Below are 23,746 nucleotides of genomic sequence, written 5' to 3'. Positions count from 1 at the left end.
TGTGTGTAGTGTGAGTTCAGAATTGTTCTGATCCTTTTAATTCTGGCACATGCAGTGATAGCAGCACCATAATCTGTTTTATTTGTTCGTGGAATGTGAGCATCACTGGTAGAGCCAGTATTTGACTGCTAAGAACACAGATATGAATATTCGGTGAGATTAGATTAGATTAGATTACTTACAGTGTGGAAACAGGCCCTTCGGCCCAATAAGTCCACACCGACCCGCTGAAGCGCAACCCACCCATACCCCTACATTTACCCCTTTAACCTAACACTATGGGCAATTTAGCATGGCCAATTCACCTGACCCGCACATCTTTTTGGACTGTGGGAGGAAACCGGAGCACCCGGAGGAAACCCACGCAGACACGGGGAGAATGTGCAAACTCCACACAGTCAGTCGCCTGAGTCGGGAATTGAACCCGGGTCTCTGGCGCTGTGAGGCAGCAGTGCTAAACACTGTGCCACCGTGAGGTTGAGTTGCAAGGTCTACTGTGGCATAACAAATTGTACTGGCTTGCACTGTACTCTGACAAGACAGAGACTTTTGGGGGGAGGACAAAAATAGGAATTTCTTCTTCAAATATTGATGCTCCCATTTAGATCTCTCAAAAGGAGATTGTTTGGTCCATCAAATTAATAATGGCTCTTTTGTTGAATTATTTTCCTGCATCCGCATATATCTGGAATCGTTTTCTTTTCAAGAATTTTGCAATTACCTTTGCCATTTACTGGTTACATTACCCCTTCAAGATCATTTCAAATCGTAATAAATTGCTTATTTCCTTAAAAATTAACCATCTCACGGCCACCCCAAACCCCTTTTTCAAAGTGGCTGCACTATTTCCAATATGGTCATGCTTTGTAAATATTACCATATACCATTAATTATGTCCAAGTCTCTTTAGATTTCAATGTATCGTTTTAAATATAAAAATGCCCCGTTACTTGTAGCTCAGCCCTTTAAATGTGTTCTGCTCCTCTAAGCGCAATGTATATTTACCACTTTAGATATGAGTATGTCTCTTAAAGGGATATTTCTGCTTACAAATAGGCAACATCTCTTCGAAATGTAGATTCATTTAGATATAACTGCGTCACTTCACATAGTAAGATATCCCTTTGAATGTGCCCCCATCCCTTTGAATGGTAATCTTGTCCATTTAACCCTCTTTATTTGCAGAAATAGCCCATTAAAATGTTCACGTCCCTTTAAAATGCAGATTGCCCACTTTATATGTGACGCCGTTCCGTTAGATGTCGGAATATCTGTTTAAATTGAGCCGTGAGCTTTCCCAATGTAGACAGGGCTCCTGGAAACGTGGCAGTGTCCCCCCTGCAGCTGCAGAGCGAGACAGGAGAGTTTGTTTTTGTGAATGAGCAGTTGTAGCGCGAGGTGGCTGTTGCTTGGTGACGGTGAGGCTCCCCCCGTGCAGACGTCACGCGGGGGCGAAGGCGGTTGGGAGGAGAAGTCGCTCGAGCGGGGAAGCGGCGGGAGGGCGGCCGTTAGGAAAATGGCGCCGTGCGGCCCGGGGCAGACACCCGTCACTGGGCACCGCCGCCTTCCTGGCGCAGCTGATGTGTCACGGCCACACCGGCCGGCTGTGTCAACTATGGGGCCACCTTTTTTTTTAATTTCAAATATATACTTTATTCATAAAATAATTTGATGGTCTGTACAGTTGGTCATGCCATACATATGTAAACATGTACATACAGAGATCACAATTTATCATTTTTATATACAGGTCTGTGCATTTTTCAATCATATGCCCATATAATTAGCTGAGGTGTCAGAGCCCAAATGACTGCATGGACCTTGGAATGTGCCAGTCTGCGACACTCAGTCGGGGTCAACTCCTTCAGCTGGAAGATCAACAAGTTTTGGACCGCCCAGAGAGCGTCCTTCACCGAGTTGATGATCCTCCAGGCACAGTTGATGTTTGTCTCGGTGTGCATCCCGGGGAACAGGCCGTAGAGCACGGAGTCCCGCGTCACCGCGCTGCTCGGGACGAACATCGACAAACACCACTGCATTCCTCTCCAGACTTCCTCTGCATAGGCACATTCCAGAAGGAGGTGTGTGACAGTCTCTTCCCCCCCGCAGCCGCTTCGAGGGCAGTGTGCGGTATGGCTGAGAGTCTGGGCGTGCATAAAGGATCTCACAGGCAGAGCCCTTCTCACCACCAGCCAAGCCATGTCATGGTGCTTGTTGGAAAGTTCTGGTGATGAGGCATTCTGCCAAATGGCTTTGACAGTCTGCTCAGGGAACCGCTCGATAGGATCCGCCCTCTCCTTTTCCTGAAGGGTCTCAAGGACACTATGTGCTGACCACTTCCTGATGGACTTATGGTCAAAGGTGTTTTTCTTCATAAACTTCTCCACGAAGGACAGGTGATACGGAACGGTCTAACTACTCGGAGCGTTCCGCGGCAGCGAGGCCAGGCCCATCCTTCGCAACACCGGGACAGGTAGAACCTCAGTACGTAGTGACACTTGGTGTTTGCGTACCGGGGATCCACACACAGCTTGATGCAGCCACACACACAGGTGGCCATCAGGGTGAGGGTGGCATTGGGTGTATTTTTTCCCCCGTTGCCCAGATCTTTGTACAGCAAGTCCCTTCGGACCCGGTCCATCTTTGACCTCCATATGAACTGGAAGATGGCCCGGGTGCCTGCGGCGGCACAGGTTCTGGGAATAGGCCAGACCTGTGCCACTTATAATAGCAATGACAGTGCCTCACACCTGATGACCAGGTTTTTTCCCGCGATGGAGAGCGACCGTAGCGTCCATCTGCCCAGTTTCTGCCTCACTTTGCTGATACGCTCCTCCCAAGACTTGGCGCACGCCCTAGATCCCCCCGAACCAAATACCCAGCACCTTCAGGTGGTCGGTCCTGACGGTGAAGGGGATCGAGGATTGGTCGGCCCAGTTCCCAAAGAGCATGGCCTCACTCTTGCATCGGTTTACTTGGCCCCCGAGACCCGTTCGAACTGGTCACATATGCACATGAGTCTGTGCACGGACAGCGGATCCGAGCAGAAAACGGTGACGTCATCCATGTACAGGGAGGCCTTAACCTGCAGGCCCCCGCTGCCAGGAATAGTCACCCCTCTCAGGCTCGCATCCTTCTTGATGGACTCGGCAAATGGCTCTATGCAACACACAAACAAGGCAGGAGAGAGAGGGCAGCCCTGCCTGACTCCAGATCTGACTGGGAAGCTATCTGATTCCCACCCATTGATTGAGACTGCACTGACAATGTTGGTGTAGAGCAGTCTGATCCAATTGCAGATTCCCTCCCCAAAACCCATTTTGGAGAGAACATCTCTCATATACCTGTGTGATATCCTGTCAAAGGCTTTCTCCTGGTCCAGGCTGATCAGGCAGGTGTCCAACCCTCTGTCCTGCACGTAGGCGATCGTATCCCTGAAGAGTGTGAGACTCTCAGCGATCTTCCTGCCCGGCACAGCACAGGTTTGGTCAGGGTGAATCACCGACCCCAGAGCAGACCTGACCTGGTTGGCGATTACCTTTGACAGAATTTTGTAATCCGCATTCAACAGTGAGATTGGTCTCCAATTTTTGAGTTCCTCCCTCTCCCCCTTCCGCTTGTAGATGAGGGTGATAATGCCTTTCCTCATGGATTCACTCATGGTACCTGCCCGAAGCATACTGACATACACCTCCAGCAGGTCCTGGCCAATCAAATCCCACAGAGCAGAATAGAGCTCGACCGGTAAGCCGTCGCTTCCGGGAGATTTATTCTTTTCGAAGGACTCGAGGGCGTTGGTCAGCTCGTCCAGAGATAGCGGCTGGTCCAGCCTCTCCCGTGTTCTGTCGTCTGTGACCTCCGTGATCGAGGACAGGAACGACTGGGAGGCCGTGCTGTCGGTCAGCTTTGCGTCATACAGACTGGCATAGAAGGATTTACTGATCCTCATGACGTCAGCCTGAGATGACGTTATCGAGCCATCTTCTTCCTTCAGGCTGCTGAGCACGGAGCTCTCTTTGTGCACCTTCTGGAAGAAGAAACGTGAGCACGTCTCGTCCTGCTCCACCGAGCAGACCCTGGACCGGAAGATTATCTTGGAGGCCTCCGAAGCAAAGAGCGAGGCTTGCTGGCCCTTCACCTCTTTGAGGTCCTCCATGACATCCACCCCCATCGTCTGCAGCAGGAGCAGATTCTGCATACTTTCCTGGAGCTGGGACAGTTTTCCCCGCCTCTCTCTCGCCTCCTGAACACCTTTGAGGATGAAGAACCTCTTGATGTTCCCTTTTACTGTTTCCCACCAGTCTGCTGGGGACTCAAAGAGGGGCTTCACGATTCTCCAACCTGCGTAGTCCCTCTTGAGCTCCTCAATGTTTCCCGGGGTCAACAGCTTTGTGTTCAGCTTCCACGTTCCCTTACCAGCCCGGTGCTCGTCCTGTAGGTGACAGTCAGAGAAGAACACCGGCTTGACGTCGGTGGATCTGACCGAGAACGTTCGGGACAAAAACAGGTAATCTATCCTTGAGCGGATAGACCCGTCTGCCCGTGACCAGGTGTATCGACGTTGCGCTCCATCTGCAGGGGTGCTGAAGACGTCGTGCAGCTTGGCATCTTTTATCGTGTCCGTCAGGGCTCTGGATGTGGTGTCCAGTTTACTGTCCCCCCCGCCGGATCGTCCATCTGCATCAATGATACAGTTGAAGTCTCCGGCCACAATGACCGGCCTGGACGTAGCCAATAACAGTGGAAGCTGCTGCAGGACGGCCAACCGTTCACTCTTACCCACTGGGGCATACACATTAATCAGTCTCAGGGGAGCATTCCTGTACTTGACGTCGGCGACGAGGAGGCGCTCACCCACCGCCTCCTTAACCCCGGAGGCGCGGCTAACATTGCCTCCCGACCAAAGTGACGGCCCATGGGCCCATAAGCTCGACCATCTCCTGTAGCTGCTGAGGTGCGGTATCCCACACTCCTGCAGAAACAGGACGTCGGCTTTAACGTTGGCCAGGAAGGCCATCATAGAAACACATCGCGTAGCCGATTTGATACTACGTACATTGATGCTGGCAATTTTTAACCCCATTTTAACAGTTTACAAGGTTGACACTGTCCATTTGCTGCTGGTCTTGCCCCTCTGGGGTAGCTGTGTGCATCCCCGTGGTGACAGCAAACTGCTGCACCCTCCCAGGGCTGAGGTAGCTGTCCGGCTCCACGCTGAAGCCATTTCCCCGCTCTGGTGTCTTCGGGTCGGGTCCGCATAATCCAGTTCTCCATCTGACAGCGGGGTTGTCACAGGACCGCTGCTGTATGGGGCCACCTGGAAGGTACTGGGCCCGGGTGGTGAAAGGTGAGGCAGGTTGGGGGGTGGGGGACGGAGGGGAAGGAATGTGGGGCCTGTCCTGTCATAGTGACATTTTACACTCACTTTCCATCTGCTTTTAATGGCGCTTGTGCTGTTTACCCTCACTGTTTGTTTAATCGTTGTGCTGTTTACCCTCACTGTTTTTTTAATATACAGCACAGAAATAGACTTTTTTCTCTCTCATGCACATACATACGTATACGTCAATGGGGGTGAATTTGAATTTGCAGAATTATATTTGCAGATACATTCTATTTTGGTCAAAAAGTGCAGGCAATCAATCCATGTAATATTTTGTAAATTCCACTTTGGAAATAGAACCAGTCTGACTCAAGATTTGGACACAGACAGACTCTGACCTCACTTTTATGCATTATCTTGAGCTGAGATGTCACTTTTTGCGATAAAACCTAGTTATCTTGAGAAGGTGACCAACAAGAATTTCTCAGATTACGCATTAATGATAATTGCAACCCATTCTGAAAGATACAACACTTAACAATCCAAGTTTGTTCAAAATATCGTTTCTGTGGCAGGACACTGATATTTTTGTAGAAATTCTGTGCCTTATGATCTTAACCACCTGATGAAGTAGTGCTCCGAACGCTGGTCCTTCCAAATAAACCTCTGACTCTAACCTGGTGTTGTGTGGGGTGGATTGGCCATGCTAAATTACCCACAGTGCCCAGGGATGTGCAGGTTAGATGCATTAGTCAGGGGTAAATGTGGAGCAATAGGGGTAGTGAAATGGGTGTGGCTTTGGAGGGTCGGTGTGGACGTGTTGGGCTGAGTGGCCTCTTCCATACTGTGGGGATTGTCTGAAGAGAAGGGGTTATTGCAAACTCATTGTTTTTTTTTGCTTCCAAAAATCAGACCTGCTCACTCTCAGCAGTATCCCAATGTTGTGAAAGATATTAACTTTCAGGTGGAGGTATCCAAGATGTAGAGAGATGTTTTTGCTTTTCTGCCCTTGTAAGATCCTGAATCAGCACCTTCAGGATAATTCGTTAGAGCGAAGTAAGAACAGAGGGGGAGAGAGGCTGGGATGGTGCTTCAATTTTGTGAAATAACAAAAGAAAAGAATATTCCACAGAAAGTAGAATTGCTTGTTCTGAATTCCTACCATGTACTGACAGTGATGACTCTTTTTACTGATTATTTGAAGATCTGAAGATGGAAGTTTCAAAATTAACAGATCGATCTCCTGCTCCTCGGATGCTGCCTGACCTTCTGTGCTTTTCCAGCGCCGGACTTTCCTACACTGACTATCCAGTAACCACTGTCCTCACTTTGACGTCAATGTCTGACAGTCACTCAATCCATCGGGACCAGCACAATTTTTGACTGTGATTCTGTGAGAAGGAGCAAAGCTTTTTGGTTCCTATTTGAGTGCGTTTTCAGCATCAGTGGGATTGGATGAGAGACCCACCTTTGCAGCCTACTGAGCGTGGAGCCTGAAACAGCTATACGGCCTGGAAAGAGGAATTCATAGCAGGGAGGGACTCTATATGTGTTTGTCTGCAGCTAAAGGTTTGGCCATGGAGAAACCGGAGGAATTCTGCCCCATGGAGAAACCATGGAAGTATGGCGACTGTGGGAAAGGCTTTTATGCCCCGTCTGACCTTGAGACTCATTGGCAGTCACACCAGGGAGAGGCCCTCCACTGCCCAGAGTGCGGGAAGACCTTTACCCAGGCCTCCCACCTGCTGACCCACTGGCACATCCACACGGGCGAGAGGACCTCCAGCTGCCCCGAGTGCGGGAAGGCCTTCAGTAATTCCTCCGCCCTGCTGATCCACCGGTGGATCAACACAGGCGTAACACCCTTCAGCTGCCCCGAGTGCGGGAAGGCCTTCAGTAATTCCTCCGCCCTGATGATCCACCGGTGGATCCACACAGGCGAAAGGCCCTTCAGCTGCCCCGAGTGAGGGAAGGCCTTCAGTTATTCCTCTGCCCTGCTGAGGTACTGACAGGTTCAGTGCGGGAAGGGCTTTAACCACTCCTTCCACCTGCAGAGCCATCGCAGGAGGTTTGAAGGAGCGACGGCCGAGTGCCATTATTGACTGGACTATCAACCCAGTTCCAGGGACTCCCAGGTTTGAATTTCACCGCGGCAGATGGTGGAATTGGAAATCAGTCAGAAATCTGGAGTTCAGAATCTAACGATGAAACCATTTTTGGGGAGTGGGGGTGGAGAAATTCCTATGTGATTCACTCACTTCCTTTTTAGGGAAAAGATTCACTCAGTCGTCCCAGCTGCATCCTTTATCCGGTCTGACCTGCACATGACTCCAGACCCACAGCCATGAAAAACTTAGTTGGAGACAGGGTATAGGTTGAAATTGCTGAGTGAGGCAATACTTCCTATGGGTTCAGGCTTTACCAAGGATCCAATTACAAAGGGACAACTCAGTGCTGACCAATAGTAAAGAAAGGCAGGGGGATGGGAGTGTGTGGGCTTTGACCTTGAGCTGTTTTTTAGAAAAGCTACTTTTTGTACACTTGTTTGCTGGGGGGATCTGAAGTTGTAACAAGGTTGGGTCACAATAAATGAAGAAGGGCATGTGCCCGAAACGTCGAATCTTCTGTTCCCTAGATGCTGCCTGACCTGCTGTGCTGTTCCAGCAATAAAGTTTCAGCTTTGATCTCCAGCGTCTGCAGACCTCACTTTCTCCTCACAATAAAGGTTACCTGAACTTACCCTGGGCTCAGGCTCTCATTGAAGGCTTTGAGCTTCAAGAGGTTTTTTTTTTAAAGCTGCTCATTTCTTTCAGTCTTCTGCACTAAGTTTCCAATGTTGTGTATCAGATGGAGCAGTGAATGAGGAGCTAGTATCGTTAGAAATTGTAAATTTTTCACGACTGCAGGTACTGTGTCATTTCATCAGCATTGTAAAGTTTACTGGCAGTTCTGGGAGGTGTGGGCTGTGTTCATGAGAAACTATGTGGAGGTGCTGGTATTGTACTGAGGTTGATAAAGTTAAAAATCACACAACACCAGGTTATAGTCCAACTGGTTTATTTGGAACTACCAACTTTAGTGTCAACTGCAAACTTACCCATCCACCTATGTCTACGTCCAAGTCATCTATAAAAATGACAAATAGCAGTGGTCATAAAACAGATCTTTGTGGCACACCACTAGTAACTGGACTCCAGGCTGATTATTCTCCATAAATCACCACTCAGTCTTCTTTCAGCAAGCCAGTTTCTGATCCAAACTGCTAAATCACCCCCAGTCCCATGCCTCTGCATTTTCTCCAACACCTACAATGTGGAACCCTATCAAAGGCTTTACTAAGGTCCATGTACACCACGTCAACTGCCATAATCTCATCCACATGCTTGGTCACCTTCTCAAAAAACTCAATGGGGTTTGTGAGAGATGCCCTGCCCTTGATAAAACCATGTTGACTATCTGAAATCAACTTGTTACTTGTTAGATGATTATAAATCCGATCTCTTATACTCCTTTTCAAAAGCTTCCCTACAACAGACGTAGGGTCACTGGTCTATAATTACCTGGGTCATCTCTACTGCCCTTCTTGAACAAGGGCATAACATTTGCACCCCTCCACTCCTCTGGTACTAAACCTGTAGACAATGATGACTCAAAGATCAAAGCCAAAGGCTCCACCATATCCTCCCTAGCTTCCCAGAGAATCCTCAGATAAATCCCATCCGGCCCAGGGGACTTGTCTACTTTCACTCCTTCTAGAATTGATAGCACCTCCTCCTTACTAACTTTGATCCTTTCTAGTCTAATATCTCGTATCTCATTCTTCTCCCCTACAATAGTCTCCTTTTCCTGAGTGAAGACCGATGAGAAATATTCATTAACACCTCTTGGATCTCCACAGGGCCCACACACAACTTCCCAATTCTGTCTTTGGCTCTATTCCTACCTTAGTCATCCTTTTATTCCTCATATACCTATAGAAAGCTTTAGGGTTCTCCTTTATTCCACCTGCTAAAGACTGCTCATGTCCTCTGTTTGCTTTAACTCTCTCTTTAAATCCTTCCTAACTAATCTGTAGCTCTCCATGGCCTCATCTGAACCGTCTCATCTCATTGTCACAAAGGTCTCCTCCTGCTTAACAAGAGATGCAATTTCTGTAGAAAACCATGGTTCCCTTACCTTATCACTTCCTCCCTGTCTGACAGGGACATACCAACCAAGGACACACAATATCTGTTTCTTAAACCAGCTCCACATTTCAATTGTCCCCATCCCCTGCATTTTGCTACCTCATTCTATGCATCCTAAGTCTTGCCTCATTGCATTAGAATTGCCCTTGCCCTATCAATAATTCTTGCCCTGCGGCACGTTCCTATCCCTTTCCATCGCTAAATGAAACCTAACTGAATTATGGTCACTCTCTCTAAAGTGCTCACCTACCATTAAATCAAACACCTGGCCTGGTTCATTACCAAGTACCAGATCCAGTGTGGCCTTCCTTCTAGTCAGCCCTTCGACATACTGTGCCAGAAAACCCTCCTGCACACACTGGACAAAACTGATCCATAAGACGTACCAGAGTGAAAGCATTTCCAGTTAATGTTGGGCAAGTTACAGTCCCCCATAATGATCACCTATAATGACCCCCCCAATGAATCAAACTGATTCTATTTCCAAAGTAGGAATTCATAAAATATTACATGGATTGACTGCCTGCAGATTGTGCACTTTTTGAGCAAAATTGAATGTATCTGTAAATATAGTTCTGCCAATACAAATTCACTCCATTGACATGTGTGCGCGCATGAATGAGAGAGAGGGTGTGTGTAAGTGTGTGTGTGTCTGAAAGAGAGACCATGTGTACGAGAGAGGTATGGATCAAATCGAGGGATTGCATTTTGCTAAAAGAAGCAAGGGCAGGACTTGTACAGTAAATGGTAAGGCCCAGGGTCGTGTTGTAAGACAGAGAGACATGGGGTTTTCAGGGACATAATTCTTTGAAAGTTGCATCATTGGTAGACAGGGTGGTTAAGAGGTGTTTCGCATGCTTGCCTTCATTGTTCACACTGTCATGGATCGGAGTTGGGACATCATGTTGAGATTGTCCAGGATGTTGATGAGGCCACTTTGAGTACTGAGTACATTTCTGGTTGCCCTGTTGTAAGAAGATTATTATTAAAGGGCATTTGGACAAGATTTACCAGGATGTTACCAGGACTGGAGGGTTTGAGATAGAAGGAGAGGCTGGAACGTTTTTCACTGGGGCGTAGGAGATTGAGGGGTGACCTTACTGAGATTTATAAAATCATGAGGGGAGGAGGGAAGGTGAATAGCAAAGGGCTCTTCCTTTACGTAGGGGAACTCAAAACGAATGGCAATTTCTTTAAGGCGAGAGCAAAGAGATTTAAAGGGAGCCTGAGGGGCAGTGACTCAGAGGGTGGTTTGTTTGGGGAATGAACTTGCTGAGGAAGTGGGAGATGCAGATACAGTTACAATGTTTAAAAGACATTTGGATGGGTTCATGAATAGAAACATTTAGAGGGATATGGGCCAAATGCAGGCAAGTGGGACTGGTTTAGTTTGGGAATCCTGGTCGACATGGACCAGTTGGACTGAAGGGTCTGTTTCTGAGCTGTATGCCTCTATGACTCTAAGAACCAGAAGTGATCTTATTGAAACCAGTAACATTTTGAAAGGGGCTTAACGGGGCACACGCAGATAAAATGCTCCGTTGTGGGGGTAAGTTATAGACAATGTGGACGCAGTCCATTGGGCCCATTGAGTCCACCCCACCCATACCCACCCCCTACCCTGTATTTCCCATGGCGAATCCACCTTAACCTGCACGTCCCTGAACACTATGGATAATTTAGCAAATCCAGTCCACCCAACACCAGGTTATCGTCCAACAGGTTTATTTGGATGCATTCATGTTCAGAGTACTGCTCCTTCAGCAGTGGTTGTGGCGAATAAGATCACGATCACAAAATGTATAGGCAAACGAGTCCAGTGTCATGGAGATGTCATACACGAAACAATTTTAGATTAAATCTTTTAGAATACGTTTCTGTTCCTTGGAATGTTATCCCAGAACTTCTGTTAAATATCAAATCTCAAGAATGTAATTTAAAGGCAGAGCTTTTCTTCATTGTATGAAAAGGTTGCCCCTTGGTATATCTTTCCCCTCTCACCTGAAACGTCTGCCATCTGATTCTGGACTCGCCCCACACGTCCACCTTAAACAAAAATTGATTTCGCCCTCTCCTCCCTCTCCCTCCCCCTCCCAGGAGGAAGAGCTGCCCAGAGGGAGGGAGTTCCACTCAAACCTGACAGGGACACTTCCGCCTTGTGATATTATCAATGGAGTGAGGCCCAAAAACATGCTGCCGCACTGCGCTTACTCCGGACGGCCGCTTGCACGCACTGCGCCAGTGCTGCCCTGTACAGTTTCCAAAAATCCTTTCCCTTCAGCGAGGCCATTCGGCCTAACGAGTCCACGCCAACTCTCCAAAGGGTAACCCACCCACACCTATTCCCCCACCCCTAGTGCTCTACATTTACCCCCCCTGACTAATACACCTAACCTGCACATCCCTGGGCACTATGGGTCAATCCACCCTAACCTGCACAACCCCTGACCCTACATGAACACACTGGTGCCTCTACAGTTGGGTGCAGTGTGTGAAGCCCTTCCTGAACTGAAAGCGGGTGAATGGCCACTACCCCCACCAGTGGGTCAGCAGCTTTACCGAGCAGGTGAACCCCTTCCCGAAGGGCCTGTCCCTCTCGTGGAGCTGCTCATGCCTCCACAGGTGGCTCAGCTGACTGAACCCCTTCCCACACTGAGCAAGCGAACAGCCTCTCCCCTGTATGGACCCGCTGATGTTGCAGAGGAATCGCTGAAGGCCTTCCTGCACTCAGGGCAGCTGAAGGGTCTCTCCCCTTTAGCAGGGTAGAGGTAGCACTGAAGGCCTTCCAGCAGACTGGGCAAGTGAATGGCCTCTCCCCGGTGTGGATCCGTCGGTGGGTCAGCAGAGTGGAGGCCCAGGTAAATCCCTTCCCGCACTCGGTGCAGCTGAAGGGCCTCTCCCCTGTGTGGACCCGCTGATGCTTCAGCAGGGTGGTGGAATAGCTGAAGGGAAGGGCCTCTCCCCCGTGTGACCTGCTGGTGGTCAGTAGGTTGCAGGCCCGTGTAAAGCTCTTCCTGCACTCTGTGCAGGGGAACAGCCTCTCCCCGGTGTGACTGTGCCGATCAGTATCCAGGACAGACGGGAAACGGAAGCTTTTCCCACAGTCGCCACACTTCCATGGTTTCTCCACGGGGCGGGAGTCCTTGGGTTTCTCCATGGCCGAAGCTTCAGTTACACACAAACACGTGTAGAGCCCCTCCCTGCCGTGAATTCCTCTTCCCAGGCCGTATCCCTGTTTCAGGCTCCACACTCCGTGCACTGCAACAGTAGAATCTCTCATCTAGTCCCACTGATGCTGAAAATGTACTCAAACAGGAACCAAAAAGCTTTGCTCCTTGGCACAGAACCATAGTCAAAAATTGTTGTGGTCCTGATGGATCGAGTGACTGTCAGACTTTGATGTCAACGTGAGGACTGCAGACACTGGAGAGTTAGAGACAGAAAGTGTGGCGTTGGAAAAGCACAGCAGGTTAGGCTGCATCCGAGGAGCAGGAGAGTCAATGTTTCTGGCCTAAGCCTTCCATCTGTTGACTTTGATACTTTCGTCTTCACAACTTCAAATATTCTGTGAAAAGAGATTACAAAGGTCATCAGTGTCAGTCCCTGATAGAAAAGAAAAGATAAAGTAAAAACAGAAAAGACATCTATCCCATCCCCTTCCCAATCTTTTATCCTTCTGTCCCTCCTCACTGTGTAATTAAGACACATACCTGAGTTTGCAAGTGAAAATCAGACCCCTGGTGGGGTCACTCGGTTCTGCGATCAATCAATGAACCCTCACCATCGGTATGACTGTTTTAGACTTCACTCTTTATTTCTTCATATGGCTGGATACAGTGTGTCCGGAAACATTTCTGTATTCCTCAGAGGAACTGCGCACATGGCTTAATACAGAGGCACTTGTACACTTTTCTTAAAGGAAAACATGGGCCGTGATCGCATTGTATATTCAGACAATTACCAATCAATACACGATATCACTTCATTGACAGATAGTTGATCCACTGATATTAACTGGTAAATAACTGAGGTCATAACGGTGAGGTCACTTTTATCTTGTGATTCAGTGCCACTGCACCTGCATCGAGAGCCAACAGTGTGGTTAACATTTCCTTATCGTATCAAGCTCCTTCTGTATTCTAGTGGATGCATTAGTTATGCTACTCCCTGTGGCCTTATTTCAGGTGCGATCCACGTCTGTAGGTGAGACACAACTGTCTCCAGCTGAGATTCCCTGCAGTTGCCCGCTCCGTACCCCTCGGAACAATTCGGCTCCCTCCTCAGTCCACTTCCACCACATGACCGAAGCAATGATTGGCTATGTTCTTGCTCTAACTAACGTTATACGTGCGGCCTACGGCAATGTTCCCTCCCTTTCAGCCTTGTCACGGGTAGAGCCTGGTTCATTGGTGCTCGTTAAGATGGGATGGCTCCTTCCAGGTTTTACTTCCCACCCCTACGGTGGTCAAAGTCGCTGGGCACACGGCTTGGGTCCACCTGCACCATTGTAAATTGACTGGCCGCACCAATCAAAAGGGGGGAAGAGGAGGAGAGAATACTGGAATCCCAAGAAAAGGAGTGGACCCTGTCCATTTGGGTTTTTGAATTTTGCTGTTGTTCTAATGCTATTCTTAGTTCAAGTATCTGTAATAAGAGGAGGGACATGTGGGAGATTGCATATCTACTGACCTGTTTGATCACATACAACATCTGATGGAGAAAGCCACTAAATATGGATGCAACCAGGAATGATCAGAGATTATCCACCACCCGTGCTGAGGAGATGTCATCCAGTGCACCGGACCAGACGCCTTTGACGTGTGGAACGTGATGAAGATTGATTATTACAATGGACTCTTACATCAGAAAGACCAGATGGTCCATCTGGACAGTAGAAATCATGTCGTTACCGAACCTGTCTTTTTGATTTTACCTGCAGACGCAAGCCGAGTGAGGATAAAACTGATCCATTCCGTTATTATGGTAAATATTTTAAGGACGCCTGGGAACACCATCCCTTTTTGCAGGACAGGCCTGCTCGAGAAAAGGGAAGCCTGCTGGGGAAACTCCTAAGTCTACAAACAACTTATTTATACAGGTCCACAGAACGCTGCTCACCCCAGAGGCAGTAGTACGTTACTCTTCTCTATCGGTAGATGACTTTCTTGACCCATCCCCAGTCCTCTGATCCCAATCTATTTGTCAGACTCCCTACTGCCGACTCTCTGAAAGAAATACAGTATCACTTTCCAATACTGTATTAGCCCTCCTGCTACCTGTTTACAGACACCTTTTAACTCCACTGTCGTATGAGAATTTCTTTAATGGTACCAGCTATGGGTGTGCAATTGTTCATGTTCCACATAACATCTCCTGCCTAATTGAGACTTGTCTCACCCACTTGCGTAAGGCAAAGGAGCCTCAGACCTCCTCCCTGTGTACATCAACGGCTTGCGTTCTATTGGCTGGGGGACAACAGGCCTTTTGCGGCATAAGTAACTACACCATATCCATGTATGGACCTGGAACAGAACCCCTCCCTCGCACATATTTTAGGTCTTTTCTCATTTCAGAATCTGATGCTGTCGCCAAGGCCATGTGCAACAGAGCTAAGCACCAGCCTAATAGGAACAGAACTCTGAGGACCATTGTCTACCAGCTATACAGCACAGGATTAGTCCCTTCGGTTCAACTCATCCATGCCGATCAGATATCCTTAATCAATCTGGTCCCGTTTGGCAGCACTTAGCCCATATCCCTCCACACTTCCTATTCATATACCCATCAAGACGCCTTTTAAATGTGGAATGGAGTGGGGATGGGAAAGGAAGCCAAATGTGCTGGAACCAAGGCAGAGGAATATCAGGGGATGCACAGCCGGCTTGAAGCTGCATGTGCTGTACTTATACCTGTTGCAGTTACTTGTGGAAATTGGGTGCATTTCGCAAAGGAAAACAGAAAAGATATCTAACCCTCCATCTTCCCAATCTCTACCCTTCTGCCCCTCCTCACCTGGTAATTAAGTCCCATACCTGAGTTGACAGGGTCTCCTCCCTCCTTGGATTCACTCCCGTTGCTACAAGTGAACAGATTTCCCCCCCCCTCCCACCCCAGGATGAAGAGTTGCCCAGACGGAGAGATTTTCACTCAATCTGTTTGTCACTTCCACGTTGTGACGTCATAAAAGGAACAGGTGGGCGTGGTGAAGCAGCAGCCAGCTGTCCCACACTGCGCCTGCGCTGTCCTGCACCGTTTGCAAACATCCCTTCGCTTCAGAGAATCCCCACAGTGTGGGAGCAGGCCACTCGGCCCGAGTCCTCACCGGCCCTCTGAAGGGGAACCCACCCATACCCATTCCCCTACCGCTCTACATTACCCTGACAGATACACCTAACCTGCACATCCCTGGGCACTATGGGTAATTTCACACGGCCAATCCCAATCAAAGCTGAAAAATGTGTTGCTGGAAAAGTACAGCAGGTCAGGCAGCATCCAAGGAACAGGAGTACCGACATTTCGGGCACAAGCCCTTCTTCAGGAAGGAGGAGACTGCGCAAGCAGGCTAAGATAAAAGGTAGGGAGGAGGGACTTGGGGGAGGGGCGTTTGGAATGCGATAGGTGGAAGGAGGTTAAGGTGAGGGTGATAGGCTGGAGATGGGGTGGGGGTGGAGAGGTCAGGAAGAAGATTGCAGGTCAAGAAGGCGGTGCTGAGTCCAGGGTTGGGAATGAGATAAGGTGGGGGGAGGGGGAAAATGAGGAAGCTGAAGAAATCTGCATTCATCCCAAGGCAGAAGATGAGGCGCTTTTCCTCCAGGCGTCGTGTTGCCATGGTCTGGCAATGGAGGCGGGCAAGGACCTGCATTCCTTGGCGGAGTGGGAGGGGGAGTTAAAGTGTTCCACTATGGGGCGGGTGTCCCAGAGGTATTCTCTGAAACGTTCTGCAAGTAGGCGGCCAGTCTCCCCAATGTAGAGGAGGCCACATCGGGTGCAGCGGCTGCAATAAATGGTGTGTGTGGAGGTGCAGGTGAATTTGTGACAGATATGGAAGGATCCCTTGGGGCTTTGGAGGGAAGTGAGGGAGGTGGTGTGGGCGCACATTTTGCATTTCTTGCGGTTGCAGGGGAAGATGCCGGTAGTGGAGGTTGGGTTGGTGTGGACCTGACGAGGGAGTCACTGAGGGAGTGGTTTTTCCGGAATGCTGATAGGGGAGGGGAGGGAAATATAGCCTTGGTGGTGGGATCTGTTTGGAGGTGGCGGAAATGACGAAGGAAGCTGAAAAATGTGTTGCTGGAAAAGTGCAGCAGGTCAGGCAGCATCCAAGGAACAGGAGAATCGATGTTTCGGGCACAAGCCCTTCTTCAGGAATGAGGAAGGTGTGCCAAGCTGGCTAAGATAAAAGGTAGGGAGGAGGGACTTGAGGGAGGGGCATTGGGAATGCGATAGGTGGAAGGAGGTTAAGGTGAGGGTGATAGGCCGGAGAGGGGGTGTGGGCAGAGAGGCCAGGAAGAAGATTGCAGGTCAAAAATGCAGTGCTGAGTCCGAGGGTTGGGACTGAGATAAGGTGGGGGGACCCAATCAAGGCCAGTGAGCAATGTAGTGACATGGGAAATGAACATCAGAGAAACGATGGAGACAAGGAGAGTAAATGTATTTGGATTCAAAACTGGATTGCAACGATCATAAAAATTGAAACTAAAAACAGGGTATCTGCAGGTGTGCTGCATTGTTACAAAAGTGAATGAATTGACTGCACACATTGAAGAGAATAATTATGACATGGCTTCAGGATGACAAGGATTGGATCCTGAATATCAAGAGAGTAGTCAAATGGGAAGCTAGGTAAAGTCAGAGGGTTGGCACTGCTAATCAAAGCACTGATCACAGGGTCGTCGGTGTCAGCTCGGATTTCAGGTCCTGATTTCTGTCCTCTGTTGATCTCCCTGTTCCTACAGAGTATGATGTTGGTCTGTTCTCGGCTCTGCGGGATTTCTGCTGAAGTTTTGACCCCTCCCCGCTTTACATCTTCCAGAACAATAAAACATCCAGTCAATCGCAACCTAACCCACCATCTCCCAGCCTGACAACCAATCAAACACAAAGTGTAATCATACCAGGGAATCAAACAAGAAAAATGAAACAAAAATTAGAAATAAATAGGTGCTGATGCTCAATGTTTGTTCATTAGGAAGTAAACCAGAAATAGGGGTCTCCCAGGATTCTGATAATGCCCTACTTGAGGAATTCTCTTTCCCTTACATGTAACTGTTAGTACATAGCTATGATTTACAACAATATTTACACCAACAGAAATAAAGCACCTGTTATCAAATAGACCGATATACAGCACGGAAATAGACGTTTTCGCTGTCTCATGCATGTAAGCACACACAAGTCCTTGGGGGTGAATTTGCAATTGCAGAATTATATTTTCAGATACATTGCTCAAAAATGTACAATCTGCAAGCAGTCAGAACATATTGTATTTTATAAATTCCTACTTTAGAAACAGAACTAGTCTGATTCAAGATTGGGATATAGACAAACTCTGACCTCATACTTTTAATGCATTGTTTAAGCCGAGATTAGATTAGTTTCCTACAGTATCAAAATAGGCCCTTTGGCCCAACAAGTCCACACCGACACTCCGAAGAGTAATCCACCAGGATTCATTCCCCGTATTTACTTCTGACTAATGCATGTAACACAATAGGCAATTTAGCATGGCCAATTTACCTAACCTGCACATTTTTGGATTGTGGGAAGAAACCAGAGGACCCAGAAAAAACCCACGCAGACACGGGGAGAATGTGCAAACTCCACCCAGACTGTCGCCAGAGGCTGGAATCGAACCCAGGTCCTGGGGCTGTGAGGCAGCAGTGCGAACCAGTGAGCCCAGATGTCACCTTTTGTGATAAAACCTTATGTTATCACAATTTGCATACGAATAATAGTTGCAACCCACTGTACAAGATGAGAGAGGTAACAATCCAGGTTTGTTCAATATATCATCATAGTGCCTTATGATCTTATACTCCACAACCACCAGTGCTCTGAAAGCTAGTAATTCCAAATAAACCTGTTGGGCTATAACCTGGTGTTGTGTGATGTTTAACTTTGTCCAGGTTCGGGTGGATTGACCATGCTAAATTACCCAGTGTTCAGTGTTGTGCGGATTCGGTTAGATTGGCTGTGCTAAATTACCCATGGTGTCCAGGTAGGTGCAGGTTAGAATGAATTCATCATGTTAATTACCCATAGTGCCCAGTGATGTGCAGATTAAGTAGGTTAGCTATGGGAAATAGTTTCGTAGAAATAAAAGCAGGAGTTGGCCATTTGGCCATTCTAGCCTGCTCCATTATTCATTGCGATCATGGTCAACCTATCCATCATCTCAGCTCCTCCTACCTGCATTGCCCCAACTAACCTCAGTTCCCCTACCATGCAAAAACCCATTCAACTGTGTCTTAAATATACTTAATGAAGACAATTCCCTAGATTCACTACACTCCAGGAAAAGCAGCAGTCCTCACTGTCTCCTCCTCATCTCTGTTCTAAATCTACTCCCCCTAATCTTGAGGCCTGGTCTTACCCACCAGCAGAAATGACTGGATAGGACACGGCTTCATCCCCACAGTGCAATGAATTCCCACTTTCCACCAAAATCCCAGATGTACTCACTCACTCAGTTGTTGTCTCACACATGAAAGACTTCATTGTAACAACTTCTGCTCCCAGTAAGGGCAAAACATCTTTGAAAGCTGCTCTGAAAGTCCCGTCTTCACAACCACACTTCTGCTTTCTCCAAAGACAATTAGTGTTAGTGTCATACAGCACGGAATCAGACCCTTGGTCCAATTCGTCCAATCAGATATCCTAAACTAATCTAGTCTCATTTGTCTGCATGTAGCCCATATCCCTCTGAACTCTTCCTATTCATATTCCCATCCAGATGCTTTTTAAAATGTTGTAATTGTACCAGCCACCACCACTCCCTCTGGCAGCTCATTCCATACATGTACCACTCTCTGCGTGAAGTTGCCCCTCAGATCCCTTTGAAATCATTCCCATCTCACCTCAAACAGGGTAGGACTCCCCTACCCTGGGGAAAAGACCTTGGGTATTCACCATATCCATGCCTCTTACAAACGTCTATGAGGTCACCCCTCAGACACTGATGCTTCAGGTGAGGATCTAAAATTTGAATTTAGGTTATTGTCAGACGCAACAAGTATATGTAGATTTTTACTAACCACAAAATGGCTTTTCAATTTAAAATAATACAACAAAATGGCTGAGAATAATGATTGAACTCTGAACTTGTCCTGCTGTTTTGCAGAATTAAGCTAAAATCCAAAGATAAGAGGACAATGGACTTTTCTTAAAATGAACACTGACACATTAATTGACCATTTGAACTAACCTTGAACTGCTACCATTTACGTACTTAAGACCCCTTTCCCAGGAAATATCATTGGATTAACCTACTGTAAATCATGTCACCTTATTACATTTGATTGGTCTTTTGTAATTAAGACTGTACTGTCTGTTAAAAAAAACACAAATAAATAATGTGTAATTTTCTAATGTAATCACGCAACATCGCCATGGAACACAGAAGCTTTAATCACGGTGTTGCTGGACAGAATTGCGTCAAGCTGCCTTATTAAACTGATAACCTTGCTTTGTACAGACTGCATTTAATTGATTCTTTTGACCAATCTCCAACCAAAAGGCCCCTTAAGAGAGGTCAAGATCTTCACTATGGGTAACTTAGCCTTGCCAGTTCACCATAACCTGCACACCCCTGAACACTGTAATTTAGCACAGCCAATCCACACAAACCTGCACCTCTTTGGGCACTATGGGTACTTTAGCACGGTCAATCCACCCTAAACTGGACAAAGTTAAAAATCATACAAACCCGGGTTATCGTCCAACAGGTTTATTTGGAAGGACCAGCATTTGGAGTGCTGCTCCTTCATCAGGTGGTTGTGGAGAATAAAGCACAGAATTTATAGAAAAAACATTACAGTGTCTTGCCACTGAAATGATATATTGAACAAACCTGGATTGTTAAGCCTTTCAACTTTCAGAATGGGTTGCAGATATTTCTACTTTGCTCAAAAAGTGCACAAACTGCAGGCAGTCAGTGTAATATTTTATAAATTCCTACTTTGAATTAGACTGGTTTTAGTTTCAAGATTGGGATACTGACAGACTCGAACCTCACACTTTTAATGCATTGTCTGGGCTGAGACGTCACTTATTTTAAAAAAAACCTTAAGTCATCTCGAGAACGTGAATTAATAGTAGTTCTGGGATTTACAGATTAATGAACTGAAACCTGCAACTCATTCTAAAAGGTGAAAGACTTAACAGCAATCTTGGTTTGTTCAATATGTCATTTCAGTTGCATGACACTGTGATCTTTTGCTATAAAATCTGTGTCTTATGATCCTGTTCCACAGTTACCCGATGAAGGAGCAGTGCTCCAAAAGCTCATGCTTCCAAATAAACCTGTTGGACTATAACCTGGTGTTGTGTGATTTTTAACTTTATCCAGCCCAGTCCAACATCGGCTCCTCCATATAATTTCTCGCGAACGCAGCCCACACCTCCTGATGCTGCCAGGAAACTTTACAACGCCGATAAAATGACACACTCTGCACTCCTGAAAAATTGACAAGTTCTCACGATACTGGCTGCTCATTCACGACTCCATCTGATACGCGACATTGGAAGCTTAGTGCAGGAGGCTGAAAGAAATGACAGCTTTAAAACAAAAACTCTTGGAGCTCAAAGCTTTCAATAAGAGTCTGAGCCCAGCAGCAAGCTCAGGCAACCTTTATTGCGACCCAACTTTATTACAGCTTCAGATCCCCTCAGCAAAAAGGCCGAGAAAAAGTAGCTTTTTAAACAGCTCAAAGTCAAAGCGCGCACACTCCCCACCCCACCCCCAACCACTTTCTTTACTATTGGTCACCACTGAGTTGTCCCTTTGTAATTGGATCCTTGGTACAGCCCTAACCTGGAGGAAGTATTGACTCACTCAGCAATTTCAACCCATACCCTGTATAGCGCCATCTGCTGCAGTGGGATTCAAACCCGGGACCCCCTGGAACTGGGTTAATAGTCCAGTCGATAATGGCACTCGGCCGTCGCTCCTTCAATCCCCCCTGCAATGGTATGTGAACTCGCTGGTGCCTCCGGAGATGGGAGGAGCGAGTAAAGTCCTTTCCGCACTCGGGGCAGTTGAACGGCCGCTCCCCCATGTGGACCCGCCGGTGGGTCAGCAGGTTGGAGGCCTGAGTAAATCTCTTCCCACACTCGAGGCAGGAGAACGGCCTCTCCCCCGTGTGAATCTGCTGGTGGGTCAGCAGGTGGGAGGAATCGCTGAAGGCCTTCCCGCACTCGGGGCAGGGGAATGGTCTCTCCCCCGTGTGGACCCGCCGGTGCTTCAGCAGGGTTGAAGAATTGCTGAAGGCCTTCCCACAGTCGGGGCAGCTGAAGGGCCTCTCCGCCGTGTGGACCTGCTGGTGCCTCAGCAGGTGGTAGGAATCGCTGAAGGCCTTCCCACACTCAGGGCAGCTGAAAGGCCTCTCCCTGGTGTGGACCTGCCGGTGCCTCAGCAGGTTGGAGGAATTGCTGAAGGCCTTCCCACACTTGGGCAGCTGAAGGGCCTCTCCCCCGTGTGGACCCGCCGGTGGGTCAGCAGGTCAGAGCAATTGCTGAAGGCCTTCCCGCACTCGGGGCATGGGAACGGTCTCTCCCCTGTGTGGATCCGCTGGTGCCTCAGCAGGTCGGAGCAATTGCTGAAGGCCTTCCCGCACTCGGGACAGGGGAATGGCCTCTCCCCGGTGTGGGCCCGCTGGTGCTTAAGCAGGGCGGAGGCCTGTGCAAAGCCCTTCCCGCACTCTGGGCAGGAGAATGGTCTCTCCGTTGTGTGGATGTGTCGATGAATCTGCAGGGCAGACGGGAAACAGAAGCCTTTCCTGCCATCACTACACTTCCACCGTTTCTCCATGGGACAGGATTCCTCGGGTTTCTCCATGGCCGAAGCTTCAGCTGCACACAAACACGTTTCCAGTCCCTCCCTGCCGTCAATTCCTGCTGCTACACACCCCACACTCAATGCGCTGCAACAGTAGGGTTTCTCATCCAGTCCCACTGATGCTGAAAACGTACTCAAACAGGAACCAAAACGCTTTGCTCCTTCTCACAGACTCAGTTGAAAATTGTTTCCGGTCCCGATGGATTGAGTGACTGTCAGACATTGACGTCAAAGTGAGGACCGCAGACGCTGGAGAGTCAGTGTCGAAATGTGTGGTACTGGAAAAGCGCAGCAGGTCAGGCAGCATCCAAGGAGCAGGAGAGTCAACATTTCGGGCATAAGGACTTCACGCGTCGATTTTGAAACTTCTATCTTCAAATACACTGTTAAAAAGAGATTACAAAAGTCTTCACTGTCAGTGCAGGGTAGAAATTCTGAACAAGCAATTCTACTTTCTGTGGAATATTCTTGTCTTTTGTTATTCCACAAAATTGAAAGCACCATCCTACTCTCTCTCCCCCTCTGATCTAACTAATTCCCCTGAAGTTGCTGATTCAGGTTCTTACAGGGGCAGATGAGCAAAAACATCAAGACTGACATCTCTCTGAATTTTGGATACTCCACCTGAAAGTTAATATCTTTCACAACCCTGGGATCCTGCTGAGAGTGAGCAGATCTGATTTTGGGAAGCAAAAAAAGTGTCAATTCAGGGTGAACCTGCAATGCAGCTTCTTGAGGAAGGACCAGACACAAAATGGTTAATGATCCCGAGAAGGTGAAAGCAAAATGAGACATCAAGGCATTAACACCAATACACTTCAGTCAAACGCTTCTGCTCCCAGTCAGGGCAAAACATACTCTGAAAGTCCAGCCTTCACAACCACACTTCTGCTTTCACTGAAGACAATTAGAGTCACACAGCACAGAAACAGACTCTTTGGCCCAACCTGCCCAGATATCCTAAATTAATCTAGTCACGTTTGCCATCACTTGGCCCCTATATAGGCCGGGTGCCGGCAGCTGGGACTAAATTGGGTTGGCTATCTGGTCAGCAAGGACGAGTTGGATCGAAGGGTCTGTTTCTGTGACGTACATCTCTGACTCCAGTTGCATTTGCCACCACTTGGCCACTCTCCATCTGATCCCTTTCTATTCATACGCCCATCCAGATGCCTTTTAACTGCA

General features: G+C 48.0%; 2 protein-coding genes across 3 annotated transcripts in view; both read right to left on the bottom strand.

Annotated features, from left to right (window-relative positions):
- LOC148143355 (uncharacterized) overlaps positions 1-23,746 on the bottom strand; it is a 352,041-nt gene that overhangs the window by 93,900 nt on the left and 234,395 nt on the right. The window lies entirely within an intron of this gene.
- LOC148143361 (uncharacterized) lies at positions 11,390-22,223 on the bottom strand (the record flags this gene model as incomplete). Its single annotated transcript, XM_087975178.1, has 2 exons — positions 11,390-13,075; positions 21,580-22,223. Coding segments are annotated over 2 exons (807 nt in total), but the record flags the coding sequence as incomplete, so codon positions are not given.

The sequence above is a fragment of the Chiloscyllium plagiosum genome, unplaced genomic scaffold (assembly GCF_037043375.1).
Source record: "Chiloscyllium plagiosum isolate Xiang-an unplaced genomic scaffold, Cpla_swu_hap1 HiC_scaffold_27, whole genome shotgun sequence".
Classification (NCBI taxonomy): Eukaryota; Metazoa; Chordata; class Chondrichthyes; order Orectolobiformes; family Hemiscylliidae; genus Chiloscyllium; species Chiloscyllium plagiosum.
Note: the sequence above shows the minus strand (reverse complement) of the source record. Positions and strands in the feature narration are given on the sequence as shown.